Below are 19,469 nucleotides of genomic sequence, written 5' to 3' on the forward strand. Positions count from 1 at the left end.
GGTCGTTTCCACAGTCTCTCCATCTGGTTACAGGTGAACGCGAGCGGCGTCTAGCAACGCACGCCGATAACCGGCACAGAGGATCTTTAAGATCCTAGACTACTGCGAGCAAAGTACTGCGATCACTTGACTTCCCTGAACGCTCGTCACGGGGACGTCGCTGGCCCCGTCTGGTGGGGAGTATTCAGATTTACAGATTGCCCAGTGAGCTCATAGCGAATGAGAACTCATGAATGTGTAAGGGGCTAAAAAGAACCAAAAAACCTACGAACTAAAACGCTATACAAAACAGAAATTTGCCTTCTTAAAGTGGGCCTGAACTCTTGCACAGGACAGAAGGAATACATAGAGAAATGCGCACCCTCTGTCTATTTAGAGAGTTTAACCTTTTTAATTCCCCATCATTTGTGTCTAATCACAAGTTTGTAATTTGATCTCTCCCGTGTCACCTGACTGCCACCGCAGATTAGGCAGATAAGCTCATTTGAAAGCACAGGATGTTAATACTTCCATGAAAGCAGAAAGTAGAAACAGTGCAGGTTTATTGCAGGATTTGTATCAGCTGTAATAAAGAAATGTTTTTCTTTAAAGGTTATTATGCTGTTGTGTATCTTTTAGAGCAGAGGGGAAGTTCTGAGTTCAGGTCCTCTTTAAAACAGAATGTATTTGCGATTATTCATGAGAGTTTGTACTTGTGCACACACTTGTTTCGCACATTGGCCACAGTAGCCTGGTCAGTTCGCATTTTGGATGGCCAGAGCCCAAAGTTACCAGACTTTTTTGTTCTGGCTGTAACATACAAAAAAAGCGCACACATCTATATCCAAAGGCAAAAAATAGTAACAGAAAAACATCATACATATTATGCTTAAACATAAAGCCAATTCCACAATATAAACGCATGAATTGTCAATGAATCCACACTCTGTTCAATGAAAAATAAAGGTACCGGTACATATTTCAGCTCACAGGAGCCATAGCTCTTGCTAATACAGTGTACAGGCTCTCTAAAAAGGAAAAATATGACTTATATTGGGAGCTGCCAATATAAGATGACACAGGCAATGTATCACAGTGTCTATAGTTCATTAAAAAACACAGTATTCACATCAATACAATCCATAGTACAGTCTATTCCGTAAATAACATAAATGCATCTTTAATTCAAAGCTTGCACCACAGAGAATGAGCCCTCACAGCTTGCAGCCTAATGAGCAGCAGTGAGGATCCCTTAAGCACCTACCACCAGTTCTCAAGGTGTGTACTCCGCTTTTAGAATCAGAATCTTTATTTCGCCAAGCACGACTGGGTTGTGACCGGAATTGGGTTTAGCATGTACAGGGCTAGTGTGGAAGGACAGAAAAAACAATATGAATACAAAATACAGTACATATACAATACGTATACAAAATACAGCAGTTCAACCATATACATTGACACAGAGTTCGAACGCAAATAATGTACAGAGTGCAACAGTGCAATAATGTGCTACCTAATGCTACTTGTAGAGGGCGGAGGAAGAGCGTTCAGAGAGTTGACAGCCGAGGGAAAGAAGCTGTTACGGTGTCTTGAGGTCCTGGTGTAGATGTACCGGAATCTCCAGCCCAAGGGAAGCCGACTGAAGAAGCAGAAACCTGGGTGGGGCAGATCATTGATAATCCTCAGAGCTCTGGAACACAGTCTGGAGTTGTAGAGTTTATCCAGTGAGGGAAGTGGTTTCCCGATGATTCTCCCCACTGATCTTATGACCCTCTGTAGTTTGTGTCGGTCGCTGGTGGAGAAGCCAGCGTACCACACCAAGATGGATGAGCAGAGGACAGATTCAATTGTGGCAGAGTAGAAGCTCGTCAGAAGTTTTTCCGGGGCATACCAAACTGTTTTAGTTGGCGTAGGAAAAATAGCCTCTGCTGTGCTTTCCTCTGGGTGGAAGTTGTGTTGGCTTTCCAAGTAAGGTCCTTGGAGATTGTAGTACCTAGGAGGCGTGCACAGTGAACACATTTTAGGAAACTCACTCTAGAGCTACAGGAGTGCACGGCTGCAAGGAGGTTCTTATGCACTCCAGTGTGCCTTTCACTTCAGGGCCTACACCACACACCAAAATCCTGCCAAAACTTGGCAGACCTAGCACATGATGCCCATTTGTGTCTGCTTCCCATTCAAGAGGCTGTGATGCATGTGACAGCATGTGCTCAACCAGGACATTGCTGATTTTCAGGTAACCCAGGGAAGTCCATGCATTTCTTCTGCTTAGATCCTACCACCAATGCTTGATGTGATTGGATTTCTCCAAGTCTACATTTCTCTGGTTTCTCTAATGATGATTCTCAGTCTTCCAGTATTGAATCTTCGTTCCCAGAATTGTAATCTGACCCTGTTCAATGTCCTCACTAGGGAAAACCAATGCAGACCGTCTAGCATTTGCCTTTAGACGGACTTTAACCTCACTTTATAAAACTAGCATGCCAGTCCTGGTATATACAGTAACGGCTGGTTCACACTAGGCCTAAATGCACTCTGATTCAGGGGGCGGAAGCACACATGTCCATTTACACTTGCCACTTAAAATGGAGGGGAGTGCATGTTCCCGACCAGCATGATATTTCCGGACACTGCAGATGCTGGTGCTCACGCAATCCATGCAAGCGTATGAGAACGGACCCTGCGCATTCACATTAGGCTGTTTTTCCCTTCCGTTCACTCTACTCACCTATCTGTCTTTTGCCGCCATTCGGGTCCACAACTGCTGGCACCGCCGCTGGGCTCGGGGGGACAAGAGTTAGTATATGTCGGTGTCCTGTCAGAAGAAGCATACAGTGGGAGCGACTGCCGAGACTCATCTATGTATCAACACCTGTCCCCCTAAGCACAACAGTGGTGGAGGACCAGAGTGGCAGCACACACCAGTGGTGAGTGTTAACATCTTGCCGGACACTGACAGGGTGCAACTTATCCGCTTAGGATACATAGTGAACCCACCATTGCGCGTTTGGTGTAGTGTAGACCAAACCTAAAGCTGTGTGCTTATACTGATGGAAAAGTAGCTGCAGCATGTGCTCATCCCTAACCGAAGAATTGGTTTCTATCATGTTTCTTTCCTTCTCTCGAGGGAGGGAACAGATACAGACTGCACTACTTAGGCCCAGTTCACACTGGCATCAGTTTTCCATCGGTCTGGAAAAATCATGTCCGATCCAAACTGGCGGTCCATTTGGCAGAACGTGCTGAACAAGATCTGTTCTAACGGAGCAATGTAAACAGATCCTATTGATAAACATAGGATCCGTTCACCTCTGTTTTTTGTGCCAAAGTGAACCGGGCCTTACTCAGGAGGGAGGGGGGTGTTGGGGGAAGGGGGGCATTTTTCACAGGAGAGCCTCAATGGTTTTTTGTTACACCCCTGAGCACAAATATAACACAGAAACGTGTGCCCACTCTACACCTGCTGCAGCCCTAGTTTAATGCAGTATTAGGCCTAAAATGACTGAAGATATATATTTTCCACCAGTCTCCGTATTCAGCGGTGGTTGTTCTGAGTTTAAAAAGCCGGAGTTCTGCTTTAAAGGGACTCTGAGCAGTGCAGAAACTATGGAAACATGCATACCATTTTGAAGCTCTCTTTCTCCTCTTTCCAACGATATATAAACTGCTGCCCTAAGCCTTTTAGTTTTCGCTATTTTCGCGATCGAAATTGCGTCCGCCGTTAATTTGATCGCGAAAATATCGAAAACTAAAAGGCGTAGGGCCGGCGGTTTATACATCGTTGGAAAGAGGAGAAAGAGAGCTTCAAAATGCTATGCAGCTTTCCATAGTTGCTTGTATTACACAGGACGACTTTTCCCCAAAGTCGGCAGCTGAATGGAGCTGCTGACTTTGGAGAAAAGTCGTCCTGTGTAATTCAAGTAACTATGGAAAGATGCATACCCATTTTGAAGCTCTCTTTCTCCTCTTTCCAACGACACATAAACTGCCGCCCTACGCCTTTTCGCGGTCGAAATCTCGTTTGCTGTGATTTCGATCACGAAAATAGCGAAAACTAAAAGGCGTAGGGCGGCAGTTTGTGTGTCGTTGGAAAGAGGAGAAAGAGAGCTTGAAAATGGGTATGCATCTTTCGATAGTTAGGGCGGTTTATATATCGTTGGAAAGAGGAGAAAGAGAGCTTCAAAATGGGTATGCATCTTGCCATAGTTTCTGCGCTGTTCGGAGTCCCTTTAAACACCTGTTTTTTTTGGTTGAGTTTATGGCATGCAGAATCATTGGAGAGTAATTCTCTTGGTTATGTGAAAGTTTCATGCTTGCTGCTTTTCTCCTTCTACCAGGAAACGGAGATTGACAATATCCATCAGCTCGTTGTGGGCGCCACGGAAAATATCAAAGAAGGAAATGAAGATATACGAGAGGTAATGTTCTTGTCTGCAGCTCCATCAGCTGTAATTGTGTGTATGTCAGTAAGACCAGGTGGTGGTGGATTATGGGTGTTTTTGTGTTATCCGTGTTCCTGTGTTGTCGTACAGCAGCCACTATAGAAAGTGCTCCACATAATAAAAGCCTGAACCCCTCTATGCACACCCAGTTAGCTTGACGTATGGCGGTTTCTTGGAAGTGCATTGTGCAGTACAGGAGAATGTCGCGGAGCTCAGTGCATGTTTGTGCTTCAAGTAAGCTAGGCTCTTATCTACAACATAAAATTACATTACTTTCCAAGCCTCTTATATATATTAAAAAAAAACCTGACACAGGCACAGTGCATACCTTCAGTAACTAATCAGACATCCTGGCATTTATTTTTGAACAAAGCAAATTGTGTACATATAGCACAGCTGACCAGTGGGTTAGGCGCATGGGGAGCAGAATGATGGCTCTCCCTGCTGCTGCTAAACTCCCTGGCGACATTAAAGGACAACTGAAGTGAGGGATGTGAAGGCTGCCATATTTAATTCCTTTTTAGCAATACCAGTTGCCTGGCTATCCTGCTGATCCTCTCTCTAATACTTTTAGCCATAGACCCTGAACAAGCATGCAGCATATCAGGTGTTTCTGACGTTGTCAGATCTGACAAGATTAGCTGCATGCTTGCTTCTAGTGTTATTGAGACACTACCGCAGCCACATAGATCAACAGAGCTGCCAGGCAACTGGTATTGTTTAAAAGGAAATTAATATGACAGCCTCCATATTCTTATTACTTCTGTGTTCCTTTAAATAGAAGTGTAATTCAAGGTCTGGCGATCGCTGGATTCCCAAATTACTTTTGCGCTTTGTGCGCATCATAGCATTGCTATCATAGCATTGCTATGTCCAGCTTCAGTGCTAAGCGCCGTGCCACGAAGTTACCTGCTTTGTGCATATTGCCTGCCTGTCCTGCTGATCCTTTGCCTCTGATACTTTGAGCCATACACCTGAACAAGCATGCAGATCCGTTGTTTCTGGGACTGGATTACCTGCATGCTTGTTTCAGGTGACATGACAAAAGTGCTTTTCTTTGATATTGAACACATGCTTGCGGACAGCTTGCAAGACCACAACTTACAAACTGTCCGCAAAAAATGCTTACAACATAAAGAAATGCTTTAAAAAAAAAATTGTACCACTTTTGGTACAACAATTGCAGGAAATGAAACGCCGGGGTGCTTAAACACATTTTCAGTAGAAATACATACAGTATATTCACATAGATCTGTACATCATTCCTAAAAGAGACAAATGAGGAAGACAGAGGGATTGGGTTCCCAAAGAGGGACTGTCCCTTCGAAAAAGGGGCAGTGGGAGCCATGGTCTACCACTGACTTGTACCGCACCTAGGAAAGATATGGAAAGCTTGCTTCTAGAATCTATTCATCCGGTACATTGCATCTGTGCTGATGGGATTCAGCATACACACTCTGTAGCCATGCAAATAAATATTCAGCCTACTAAAACCAGAGCCCCACTCATCGCTGACAGCCGCTACACAGAGGTCACACTGACACGTCTGATAATGAGATTGTAGTTCAGTAGCTGAAGCATGTACACTGCAGTGACTAGTGACCAGAAATACCACTGAATACAGAGACCTATCACGTACGGTAACTCCCAGCTAGTATCGCTGTCTCTGATCTGCACTGACATCTTCCTCGGGAGCCCCCGCTTCCTTTCCCTCCTGCTACCATCTCGCAGGTCTCACACGTCTGCAGGTCTGAATGTAATAGCAGTTTAGTTATTAGTGATAGATTCCCAGTTCTCCTCTGGGCCATGCCAAACCTTTTCAGCATAATGGAATGCATCGCTGACCTATCGCACTCCTCCGCAGACGTCGCATTGTGTTAGACGCTCTCTATTTCTTGTTTCATCGTTTACTTTCTAGAAATAGCACTGAAGATTGCACATGAAATTTAAAGAACTTTTTCCAAAAAAAAGATTCTCCTTTATTTATTTAAAAGCGGCGTGTGGAGGATGGATTATGATGGATGAATGAGCTGCAGAGCTGACAGCTGTCTCCGTCTATCAGAAGTCTAGATATACAGCAATAGGCTTGTGGTCCCACGTGTGATGAAGCCACTCTATCATTGTCTGAGGTCTGCTGCTTCACCGGCTCACTGCCTGGAAGAGTCAGAGCATCCCACACACCGTCAGCAGCTTATGCTTCCTGCTGGTACATGTACCATGCTAAACATATACCTCCGTACAATGCTGAGCTAGTGTTCCTTGTATAGGGAAGTACCACGCGGAGCGTAACCATCCTGCTCATATAGGGAAGTACCATGCAGAGCATAACCTTCCTGCTCATATAGGGAAGTACCATGCTGAGCATAACCTTTCTGCTCATATAGGGAAGTACCATGCTGAGCATAACCATCCTGCTCATATAGGGAAGTACCATGCTAAGCATAACCTTCCTGCTCATATAGGGAAGTACCATGCTGAGCATAACCATCCTGCTCATATAGGGAAGTACCACGCTGAGCATATCCTTCCTGCTCATATAGGGAAGTACCATGCTGAGCATATCCTTCCTGCTCATATAGGGAAGTACCACGCTGAGCATATCCTTCCTGCTCATATAGGGAAGTACCACGCTGAGCACATTCTTCCTGCTCATATAGGGACGTACCACGCTGAGCATATCCTTCTTGTTCATATAGGGAAGCACCATGCTGAGCATATCCTTCCTGCTCATATAGGGAAGTATAAGCGTAACCTTCCTGCTCATATATGGTCGTACCATGCTGAGCATATCCTTCCTGCTCATATATGGTAGTAACATGCTGAGCATATCCTTCCTGCTCATATATGGTAGTGCCATGCTGAGCATATCCTTCCTTCTCATATAGGGACGTACCACGCTGAGCATAACCTTCCTGCTCATATAGGGAAGTACCACGCGGAGCATAACCTTCCTGCTCATATAGGGAAGTACCATGCTAAGCATAACCTTCCTGCTCATATAGGGAAGTACCATGCTGAGCATATCCTTCCTGCTCATATAGGGAAGTACCATGCTGAGCATATCCTTCCTGTTCATATACAGTAGTACCACGCTGAGCATATCCTTCCTGTTCAAATACGGTAGTACCACGCTGAGCATATCCTTCCTGTTCATATACGGTAGTACCACGCTGAGCACATTCTTCCTGCTCATATAGGGACGTACCACGCTGAGCATATCCTTCCTGTTCATATAGGGAAGTACCACGCTGAGCATAACCATCCTGCTCATATAGGGAAGTATAAGCGTCACCTTCCTGCTCATATATGGTCGTACCATGCTGAGCATATCCTTCCTGCTCATATATGGTAGTACCATGCTGAGCATATCCTTCCTGTTCATATACGGTAGTACCATGCTGAGCATATCCTTCCTGTTCATATACGGTAGTACCATGCTGAGCATATCCTTCCTATTCATATACGGTAGTACCATGCCGAGCATATCCCTCCTGCTCATGTACGGTAGTACCATGCTGAAGAAACGTTCATATGATATCTCAGTCAACATGGTCTCCTGGTTGAGGAAAATTCTTGCTATACTTCTTAGCGCTACTATAGAATGAACACTGATGGTAGGACTTGCGCTGTTGTAGAACACTGATAGTAAGAATCGGGCTATAGTAGAACACTGATGGTTGGAATCACACTATAGTAGGACACTGAAGGTAGGAATCTCGGTATAGTAGGACACTGATGGTAGGAATCACGCTATAGTCAGACACTGATGGTAGGAATCACGCTATAGTAGGACACAGATGGTAAGAATCATGCTATAGTCTGACACCAATGGGAGGGATCTCGCTATAGTCGGACACTGATGGTAGGAATCTCGCTATAGTAGGACACTGATGGTAGGAATCATGCTATAGTAGGACACTGATGGAAGAAATTTCGCTATAGTCTGACACCGATGGTAGGAATCTCGCTATAGGAGGACACTGATGGTAGGAATCTCGCTATAGTCGGACACTGAGGGTAGGAATCTTGCTATAGTAGGACACTGATTGTAGGAATCTCGCTATAGTCGGACATTGATAGTCGGACACTGAAGGTAGGAATCACGCTATAGGAGGACACTGATGGTAGGAATCTCGCTATAGTCGGACACTGAGGGTAGGAATCTCGCTATAGTAGGACACTGATTGTAGGAATCTCGCTATAGTCGGACATTGATAGTAGGACACTGAAGGTAGGAATCACGCTATAGGAGGACACTGATGGTAGGAATCACGCTATAGGAGGACACTGATGGTAGGAATCACGCTATAGGAGGACACTGATGGGTAGGAATCACACTATAGTAGGACACTGAGGGTAGGAATCTCGCTATAGTAGGACACTGATTGTAGGAATCTCGCTATAGTCGGACACAGATGGTAAGAATCATGCTATAGTCGGACACTGATGGTAGGAATCTCGCTATAGTTGGACACTGATGGTAGGAATCTCGCTATAGTTGGACACTGATGGTAGGAATCTCGCTATAGTCGGACACTGATGGTAGGAATCTCGCTATAGTTGGACACTGATGGTAGGAATCTCGCTATAGTTGGACACTGATGATAGGAATCTCGCTATAGTCGGACACTGATGGTAGGAATCTCGCTATAGTAGGACACTGATGGTAGGAATCTCGCTATAGTCGGACACTGATGGTAGGAATCTCGCTATAGTCGGACACTGATGGTAGGAATCTCGCTATAGTCGGACACTGATGGTAGGAATCTCGCTATAGTCGGACACTGATGGTAGGAATCTCGCTATAGTCGGACACTGATGGTAGGAATCTCGCTATAGTCGGACACTGATGGTAGGAATCTCGCTATAGTAGGACACTGATGGTAGGAATCTCGCTATAGTAGGACACTGATGGTAGGGATCCTGCTATAGTAGGACACTGATGGAAGAAATTTTGCTATAGTCTGACGCTGATGATAGGAATCTCGCTATAGTCGGAAACTGATGATAGGAATCTCGCTATAGTCGGACACTGATGATAGGAATCTCGCTATAGTCGGACACTGATGGTAGGGATCGGGCTACAGTAGCACCGAAGTCCATATGACAGATGACAGTCCTGCTTATTGTCTTGTTTTTCCCTTGCAGGCCATAAAGAATAACGCAGGCTTCAGAGTATGGATCCTGTTCTTCCTAGTCATGTGCTCCTTCTCTTTACTCTTCCTGGACTGGTATGACAGTTAATAATTCATCAGAGCCTTATAACCACAACTTCATTTGCACAGCGTTAAATCATTAAGAAAATGCCACTGCTCCGACGTCCTTCCTCCACATTAGCCTGGATATGTTAATAAATGTCACTTCTAATAATGAGGTCATGAGGGCTGTCTAACAAGAGATTAACTGGAAGATATTGAGCTGTTTGCGTTTCCCAGGCCAGACTTGCTGCCTCTCTGTCTGCTTTTTATAAAGAAGTTATTAAAGGGACATTAACCTGTCAAACATTCTAAGGCTAATTGAGTAAACGCTGAACCTCGTGCATCGTACATGCAGCTTGATCTCTGTGCTTCCGGATGGTGTAAAAACGTATGTTCTTAAGTCTTCAAGGAAAGTGGACCCCCTTACAGTGATGTCACGTGAAGACCCCACCCCCAGTGACATAGTGTTCATTTTCAATAAGGCATGCTAACAATCTTTTGAAGTGTTGGGGATTTTTGCGCTGTAAAGAAAATACATCAGAAAGAACAAGGTGGGAAAAAAGAAATAAAGGAAGAATTAAAAAAAAAGAAGAAAAAAAAAAGTAATTTGTGATTCTGATTCGGAGACCAGAGCTTGAAGCTGTTAAAGGGGCACTATGATGAAAACTGTAACATGTAAAATACATATGCATACATACATATTATGTAGGTAGAAAAAACAACATCTTGTAAAATTAACCTTTTAATGGCTAACTGATAAATTTAAATAATGCAAGCTTTCTGGGATCTAGTGCCCTTCTTCAGGCATATTTCCAGATGTTAGCTGAAGTAAAACACTGATGCAGGGAAATAGTAAACACGAAGATGGCAGTTGTGCTGGTTGCTGTTTAGCCTACATACATACATATACAATTTACATTTGTTCCAGAGCAATGTGCACTATAAATGACTTTAAAGAGGAACTTAAACCAAGTATTGAACTTCATCCCAATCACTAGCCGATACCTCCTTTCCCACAAGCAATCTTTACCTTTTCTCCAATAGATCATCAGGAGGGTCCTGACAATTTGCTGTCTGTGAACCTTGTTGAATTGTGGGATCCAACCGCTTTTTCCAACTGCCAAGCAAGCAGTATCTCCCTCTGTGCATAGAACTCTCAGTAACGAACATTCTGTACAGATCACCTGGCAGGACTAAAGATGACACCACTAGTGATGAATTTCAGAATGTAAATCAGGAAGAGGCAAGATTTTACAATGGAAAAAACCCTGACTAAATAATTCATAAATGAATATTGTAAGAAAATAAGTAATTTTATTGTTTTCACTACAGTTCCTCTAAGTCTATGTAGCTGTCCCTTATAGTACCGTAAATGCCTTTGAAAATAAAGAAAACCCTGAAAATCCCCTATAAAAGATGTGCTAGTTAAAAACCCGTTGGTAAGAGGTCAGAACCATCAGTTTAAAAATACTTACCGTAAGTACCAGCAGCATAGTGCAAAAGTAATTTATTGTGAATTTTAACCGCTTGCCGCCCGCGTCACGCCAGTAGGCGTGGCCGCGGCGGCAGCCCCAGGACCAGCTAACGTCAATTGGCGGAAAGTCCTGGGGCAGCAGTTTACGGGAATCTCCCGCTTGGTGGGCGGAGCTGAGCTCCGCCTTCAGTCTCCGAGCGGCGATTGCCGCTCGGGAGACTGTTACACGGCGAAACCGCCGTGTATTTACATGTGCAGCGCTGCGATCAGCAGCAGCGCTGCACTGGGGACAAGAGAGCGATCGGCTCTCATAGGCAGAAGCCTGTGACAGCCGATCACCGTGATTGGCCGACTGGGGGGAGGGAGGGGATTTAGAAAAAAAAACAAAAGAAAATGTCAAAAAATATTTTAAAAAAACCCAAACAAATATTTATTAAAAAAAAATAATAAACACAGGGGGGGCGATCAGACCTCACCAACAGAGAGCTCTGTTGGTGGGGAGAAAAGGGGGGGGGGAGATCACTTGTGTGCAGAGGTATACGGCCCTGCAGCTTGGCCTTAAAGCTGCAGTGGCCAATTAATGTAAAATTAGGCTGGTCACTAGGGGGGTTTACCACCATGGTCCTCAAGAGGTTAATCTGAAACAAATTTAGGTCTTAAACATACATGAATACGTGTAATTCAAATTTCACAGACCTTCTTCATAGTGCCCCCTGAAGAATGTGCAGAGCTTGAAACAGAGCAAGTCAGGTTTTTGTTTTTTTTGTCTATGCGTTTTTGCTGGTGCTCACCATAGCAACAGATGTCTCGGGGCTAGAATGGAGCTGAAATCGGAGTGAATATGATCTTTGGAGACATCCTGTGGAGCCTGCTGGCACCCCAGCCCCTCCATCCCCCCCAATAAAAAAAGTAAATATGTGGGGGGCAAAAAGCCCCCCACATATTTACTTTGTCTGGTTCCTGGTCCTATTTCTCTTTCCCCACTGTGTCACAGCAGTGAGGTACTACAGCTCTCAACTTCCAAGTCATCTGCAACGGGTTTGGTTGACAGAGACACTACCAATTTACCAGTGCTGTGAGGTGGATAGATATCACTGACTGGTCACCTAAGAAATCTCCCCAACTCCATGGACAAAGCACCTGAGGACACAGGAGAGGAGGAATGGCACCATTTGGGAAGAAGAATATCAGCTTCTCTTCCCACAGAGTATGACACTTTCAGGAATGGTTGAACATATTTTAGAATAAGGGATTGGTACTACGTACCTAATTTTAAAGGGAGTGTGAAGATATAAGGGATGCTTCCTTTAATCTTAATGTTTTTACTCTTTTTCTTTGCTCCATATTAAACCATTAGCACTCTAGCCGTCGGACAGCTTTTTCTTTCTTATCATGGACATTTGGCTAATACAAAGCAATACGGCCTCTGTTATTTCACAGACTGTGATGCCTACAGAATATCAGATCAATAAGATTTATGATGCCTCATAGTGACCAATCAGATTTCAGTTTTCCATTAAGATCAGTGAAAAGTGTTTGGCAGTTGTTGAGTACTGCCATATGTACAGTTTTTAGTCTGTTAAATACAATTCAGGTGCCACAGTGTATTTTATTTCCACATGCATACTAAAAGGAAGTGAAATGGGCATCCCTTAATTAATCACCAGTAAGACAACCAGTGTTAGAATTTCAGAGTTGTTTGCAACCATCTCCAAAGCCCCATTTGTGGTTGGTTTTCTTGAAGACCTTGTCTATCTTAGATGTTTGGGCCGGGCCTGCTGTAAAGGGACTACAAACCAAGAATAGGTATCTATACTCTTGAAAAGTGGGGTATACATTGGTGGTTAAAATGGAAGAAAGACCCTAAGGTGATAAAATATTTTAAAGAATAAAACCAATTGCAGTCTTGTCTCCAATTGGGAAACTGTCCAAAAACAAGAAATGCGACTAAAGATGAGTTTATTTATGACACATTTCGCCTAATTTGCTAGACATCCCCTGATAATTCTAGTTCTAGTTCAACCTCCTTCAGTTTATTAAGTTTACTGAAAAGTCTGTCCACTACCATAAGCCTCTTCTCTAGTGCAAAAATGGGGTCAAGATGGGGACAGACCACCCCTGAACAAGCGAGGAAATCTCATTGATTAGTCAGTATGTTTCAATTTGCAAAACCTGTATTAGACAAACCTTCAAAAGGAATATGAAGCATGAGAGCAAAAGAGTATTACAGTAATCATCGGGCCTCTACCTCCATTTAGCAATAGCATATAAATAAAAATAATGGTGTAATAGCCAGTACCAGGTATGAAAATTAGCTTCTTCTTTTTTTTTTTGATAAATATAATTATACCTAGGTTGTAGTTGTGGCAGGCAGGGCCATATGCAGAGTGCGCTGCGGAGGGGTGAACATCTCCCCTCTCCAGGACCCGGCCACAGGCAAATCACTTTCATCCACCCCTCCCAGGAGCTCTGTCTCTATGGTGCGAGCGCCATCTGTCGCATGCCCAAAGACTGCTTTTACACTACAGAGATGGAGCAGCTAGGAGGAGAAGATGAAGATGGTCACATGTGTCTGCTGGATGCTGGAGAGGGAAGATATTCACTTCTCCTCTGCGCTTTCTAGCTACTGGGGGGCATGCTCTGACTACCTATACTGGGAGGGAGGGGGGCACTCTCTGCCTCTGGCTACCTATACGGGGCGGACACACTCTGGCTGCTTATACGGAGGGTGGATCGCTCTCTTTAAAATAATAGACCGCCAGGGAGGAAAAAGTCTTCCAAGGACTTAGACTCTTTTCTTTAACTATCCACTTCAGCTTTAATGACAGAGGAGTGATTTATTATCCGAGATGAGCCCTGCAAAACCCCAGGGACTCGCAGGGCTTCACTTCCTCGTAGAGGCAGAGCTTTACACTGTAGCTCTGCCTCCTCCGCAGTAAATCTCTGCCAATTGCCTCCTCTCCCCACCCCTCTCAATTTTCTTTCACTGAGGGGCGGGGAGGAGGCAGAGATCTGCAGAGATTGTGGAGAGGCTGAGCTACAGCTCAAAGCTCAGCCTCTCCAGGAGGAGAAGCCCTGCGAGCCAGGGCAGCATGATCTGCGGCCTGCAAAGTCGTAGAACTTTGCAGGGCGTTTACTAGGTAATAAATCACTCCTCTGCTGCGGGGATGCGGCGATTTAACTCTGCCATTAAAGCTGAAGAGGATTGTTAAAAAAAGAAGGTAAAAAAGAGACTTCAGAGTCTCTTAAAAAAAAAAATAGAAAGTAAATCACAAATACAATAAAAAGAGCGGTACTCACAAACCTGGGTTGCAAGTTTGACAACAACAGTTAATGGCCTGTGAAGAAAGGCCCGTCCTCACTCAGGTGTGGTATTCTCCGTAGACGGGTCGCCTTTCAATCAGATTCAATAATTATGGGTTATCAAACCGTTATCACACTGGCCCCACCAGGGGGAAGACAAACAGTGAGAGGGAGGAGGTGCAGCCCCCCCCCCCCCCCCCCCCCAAAAATTTTTTTTTATTTTTTTTTAAATAGTAAGAGCTTACCTCAATGATGCATCATTATAAATGGGGGAAAGGGTGGGAGGGGCAGCATATTACATTTGGGAACACTCCTGCTGCTTTTATTTGCTGATCTCTATTTAAACCAATATCTTGCTTTTTCAATCACACTGCTTTTCTCCAGTCCCAGTTTTGTATTTAATTAAGTACCTGACTTTAAGTGTAATTAATAAATGTGAAAATGCAATTCCATGTAGAATTCCCCATTCATTCAATAAAATGACATTTGTTTAAAACATTGGGTTTGGAGTGTATTTATCCACTGCTGGTAATTGATATCCTTGTATGTAACTCGTTTTCAGACTGCTTGCTTTTTGTTGGTCTTCATTATATTAATACAGTGTTGGCTTTGTGTGCAGAAATCTTACAATACCTGATACTACAATGCAGGTCTCCAATACACATGCCTAGAAGACTACCGTATGTAATGGCCAGTCAGATCTTAATCATTCTTTTTAACTTTATGTAATGTATGCAGCTTGGCACTGGACAAATGAAAATGAGCAGCTACTTCATTTGATTGGTCCAGGTCCAAGCTGCGTAAAACTGACATTCGTATTGGCATCTTTTTGACCATTCTCTAGTAACATCCATTGCAGGTCAATATCTCTGCACAGTTCAGTCCAAAATGTCAAAACTGTACCGCTGCTACGTCTCTGTGGGCTCAGCTTAAGTTATTATTATTACCATTATTTAGTATTTATATAGTACTGACATGTTCCGCAGCGCTGTACAAAGCATGTTGTCTTCTCACTTTAACTGTCCCTCAGAGGGGCTCACAATCTAATCCCCACCATAGTCCTATGTCTGTGTGTATTGTGGAGTGTATGTATCCTAGTGTAGGGCCAATTTTAGGGGGAATCCCAATAACGTATCTTTGTTTTTGGGATGTGGAAGGAAACCGGAGTGCCCGGAGGCAAACCTGTGATGTTTGCAATCCCAATTTAGATACTTCGGCAGGGGGAAGCCTCTGGGTCCTCCAGAAGTATTCCCCATCCTCCTCCACTAGGCCATTCCAGCACTGAGAGACCCCTAAAGATCTGCACCTGGGCAATAGCAGACCCACCCGGCCTTTGCCAGAAAAAGCCAACTCGGGTCGGTGCTACGAAGCAGGCACAGCACAGTAACATGGACCCAGTCTGGCTCCGTTTCTTCTGCACACGCATGCACACTCGTCCGCAGTCCCTTTTCGACAATCTTTCAAGGCATACAGCGCTGCTGGAGGACCCAGAGGATTTGCTGATGATTTCCTTATTTTCCTGTATAAATCGTTGGTTGTTACGATAAAAAATGTCAGTTAAATATATCATATAGGAGACACACACAGTGATATTTGAGAAGTGAAATGAAGTTTATTGGATTTGCAGAAAGTGTGCAATAATTGTTTAAACAAGATTAGGCAGCTGCATAAATTTGGGCACCACAAAAAAACCAATGAAATCAATATTTAGTAGATCCTCCTTCTTCTGCAGAAATTACAGCCTCTAAATGATTCCTGTAGGATCCAATGAGAGTCTGGATTCTGGTTGAAGGTATTTTGGACCATTCCTCTTTACAAAACATCTTTAGTTCATTCAGGTTTGATGGCTTCCAAGCATGGACAGCTCTCTTTAACTCACACAACAGATTTTCAATTATATTCAGGTCTGGGTACTGAGATGGCCATTCCAGAAGGTTGTTCTTGTCCCTCTGCATGAATGCCTTAGTGGATTTTAAGCAGTGTTTAGGGTTGTTGTCTTGTTAAAAGATCCAGCCCCGGTGCAGCTTCAGCTTTGTCACTGATGCCTGGACATTGGTCTCCAGAATCTGCTGACACTGAGTGGAATCTATGCGTCCCTTAACTTTGACATGATTCCCAGTCCCTGCACTGGCCACACAGCCCCACAGCATGATGAAACCACCACCATATTTTACTGTGGGTAGCAGGTGTTTTTCTTGGAATGCTGTGTTCTTTTTCCTCCATTCATAATGCCCCTTGTTATGCCCAAATAACTCAATTTTAGTTTCATCAGCCCACATCACCTAATTCCAAAATTAAGCTGGCTTGTCCGAATGTGCTTTAGCATACCTCAAGCTGCTCTGTTTGTGCTGTGGGCAGAGAAAAGGCTTCCTCTGCATCACTCTCACATAGAGCAGCTCCTTGTGTAAAGTGCGCCGAATGGTTGAACTATGCACAGTGGCTCCATCTGCAGCAAGATGATGTTGTAAGTCTTTGGTGCTGGTCTGTGGGTTGACTCTGACTGTTCTCACCATTCATCGCTTCTGTCTATCCGAGATTTTTCTTGGTCTGCCGCTTCGAGCCTTAACTTGAACTGAGCATGTGGCCTTCCATTTCCTATAATTTGTTCCTAACTGTGGAAACAGACAGCTGAAATCTGAGACTGCTTTCTGTATCCTTCCCCTAAACCATGATGGTGAACAATCTTTGTCTTCAGGTCATTTAAGAGTTGTTTTGAGACCCCCATGTTGCTACTCTTCAGAGAAAATTAAAAGGGAAGGAAAACTTACAATCGACCCCCTTAAATACTCTCTCATTGGATTCACCTGTGTATGTAGGCAGGGCCGGGCCGAGGCATAGGCTGGAGAGGCTCCAGCCTCAGGGCGCAGTGTAGGAGGGGACGCACAATTCATTCAGCTGTCATTCCTAATTGTGTATGAAGCAGAAAGAAATAAGAAAAGGGGATATATAGCAGTGACTGCAGGCCAGAGAACTAGATATTAAGGTGTTGGGGAGGTTGTGGGCCCTGTGGCCCTCTTAGTCTAATAGCAATCAGTGTGTGATGGCTGGGGTGGGAGGGATGGGGGGCGCACTTTGGTGTCTCAGCCTTGGGTGCTGGAGGACCTTGTCCCTGCTCTGTATGTAGGTCAGGGGTCACTGAGCTTGCCAAGCCAATTTGAGTTTCACTAATTAATTCTAAAGGTTTTGGAGTCAATAAAATAACAGTGCCCACATTTATGCACCTGCCTAATTTTGTTTAAATGATTATTGCACACTTTCTGTAAATCCAATAAACTTAATTTCACTTCTCAAATATCACTGTGTGCGTCTCCTATATCCTAGTTTCTCAACATGCGGTACGCGTACCCCGGGGGGTACTTCTGATGGTTCCAGGGGGTACTCGGGTTTGATATACTTAACCAAGAATAACAAATTTTGAGTTTTAAAAAATGATAAATCTTATATAAACAACACCAAAATAGTATTTTAGATAATTAAAAGCAATAGTTAAGGCTTGGAAATTGTTTGGTACCAATTATCATGTACTATAATTGAATATATATTTGTCAAGGGGTACTTGTGATGTTTACTATGCTAGGGGGTACTTGGTGACTACAGGGTTTTAAAAGGGGTACATACCAATAAAATGTTGAGAAACCCTGTCCTGTATGATAGATTTAACTGACATTTTTTATCGTAACAACCAAAGATTTATACAGGAAAATCATGACGATTAACAAGGTTGCCCAAACGTTCGCATCTCACTGTACATGCAATTTATAGATAATGGATTACAAATTGCAAAATCCCAGCAGCACCAATTTACACACACATGCAACCTTACAGGTGAGTAGCAGTATATTACAGCTCGCTGAGAAGCATGTGATCAGGTGTCAAATGTGTGTGTAAAAGTGCTCCTTAATGCTAAGATAATTGCCTGATCCCAATGGGATACAGTAATTGTATGTGTGTATGCAGCTTAAAGCAATACTGCAGTGACTGGAAAAAGGCAGATAATTACCTATGGAGAGGGAAGGCTCTGCATGTCACAGTGTCTTCCTAGTCCTCATTCCAGCGGGAGCCCCTGGGAAAGCTTCAGATGCACTCATGTCCCCAAGTGCTTCCAAATATGGGCACTCGTACATGCCCAGTACGGAGCCGTCCATCTTCAAGATCATTCGGGGACATGAGTGCTTCTGATGCAGCCTTTCTCAACCTTTTTACCCTGGAGGAACCTTGCAAATAACTTTTGGATCTCAAGGAACCCCTGCAAACAATTTTTTTATCTTGAGGAACCCCTGCATTTATTTTGCAGGAGGCACGGCCTTTAAAAGTATGTGTGGCTGTTTATTTCACTCCCCCCATTACACTGCCACTCCTTATACTGTCTCCTGAGCCACCAATTTAGTGCTTCTTGTTTTAGTACCACCCAGGGCCGAGGCAGAGGCTGGAGAGGCTCCAGCCTCGGGGCGCACAATTCATTCATCTGTCATTCCCAAATGTGTTTGAAGCAGAAAGAAATAAGAAAAGGGGATACATGACAGCGACTGCAAGCCAGATAACTAGAGATTAAGGTGTTGGGGGCCCTGGGGCACCTCTTAGTCTAATAGCAATCAGTGTGTGAAGGCTGGGGTGGGAGGGATGGAGGGGTGCACTTTGCTGTCTCAGCCTTGGGTGCTGAAGGACCTTGTCCCGCCTCTGGTACCACCTATTATTGTGTGCTCTATTATACTTCCACCACGATGGGTCAAAATGCCAAGGAACCCCTGCAGAGTACTCAAGGAACCCTGGGGGTCCGGGGAACCCTGGTTGTGAAAGCCTGTTCTGATGACTCCTGAGGATCCCAGAAGGGGTATTCCACCAGTTGGTCAAATAACTTCAATGGGGGTGATGGTGCTGGAATGAAAAAGGACCAGGAAGGCTCTATAGGTTCCATAGCCTTCCCTGACCTCAAAGCAGAACTGAAAATAGATAAAAAAAAACAGAGTTTCACTTACATGGGGCTTCTGCCAGCCCCTTGCAGCCATCCTGTCCTGCGCTGGTCCTCTACAATCCTCCATTCTCCCTCCACCAGCTAGTTTCGCTTAGGTCAAC

General features: G+C 44.2%; 1 protein-coding gene across 1 annotated transcript in view; it reads left to right on the plus strand.

Annotated features, from left to right (window-relative positions):
- The window catches only part of STX18 (syntaxin 18), a 205,193-nt gene extending 195,270 nt beyond the window's left edge, over positions 1-9,923 (plus strand). Inside the window, exons 10-11 of the mRNA XM_068277321.1 lie at positions 4,317-4,397; positions 9,570-9,923. Coding sequence (XP_068133422.1) covers positions 4,317-4,397; positions 9,570-9,665 — 177 coding nt within the window. The 3' untranslated portion in view covers positions 9,666-9,923. The remainder of the gene's footprint in view (positions 1-4,316; positions 4,398-9,569) is intronic.
- The last annotated feature ends 9,546 nt before the right edge of the window (positions 9,924-19,469 follow it).

Source organism: Hyperolius riggenbachi, chromosome 1 (genome assembly GCF_040937935.1).
Source record: "Hyperolius riggenbachi isolate aHypRig1 chromosome 1, aHypRig1.pri, whole genome shotgun sequence".
In the NCBI taxonomy this organism is placed as follows: Eukaryota; Metazoa; Chordata; class Amphibia; order Anura; family Hyperoliidae; genus Hyperolius; species Hyperolius riggenbachi.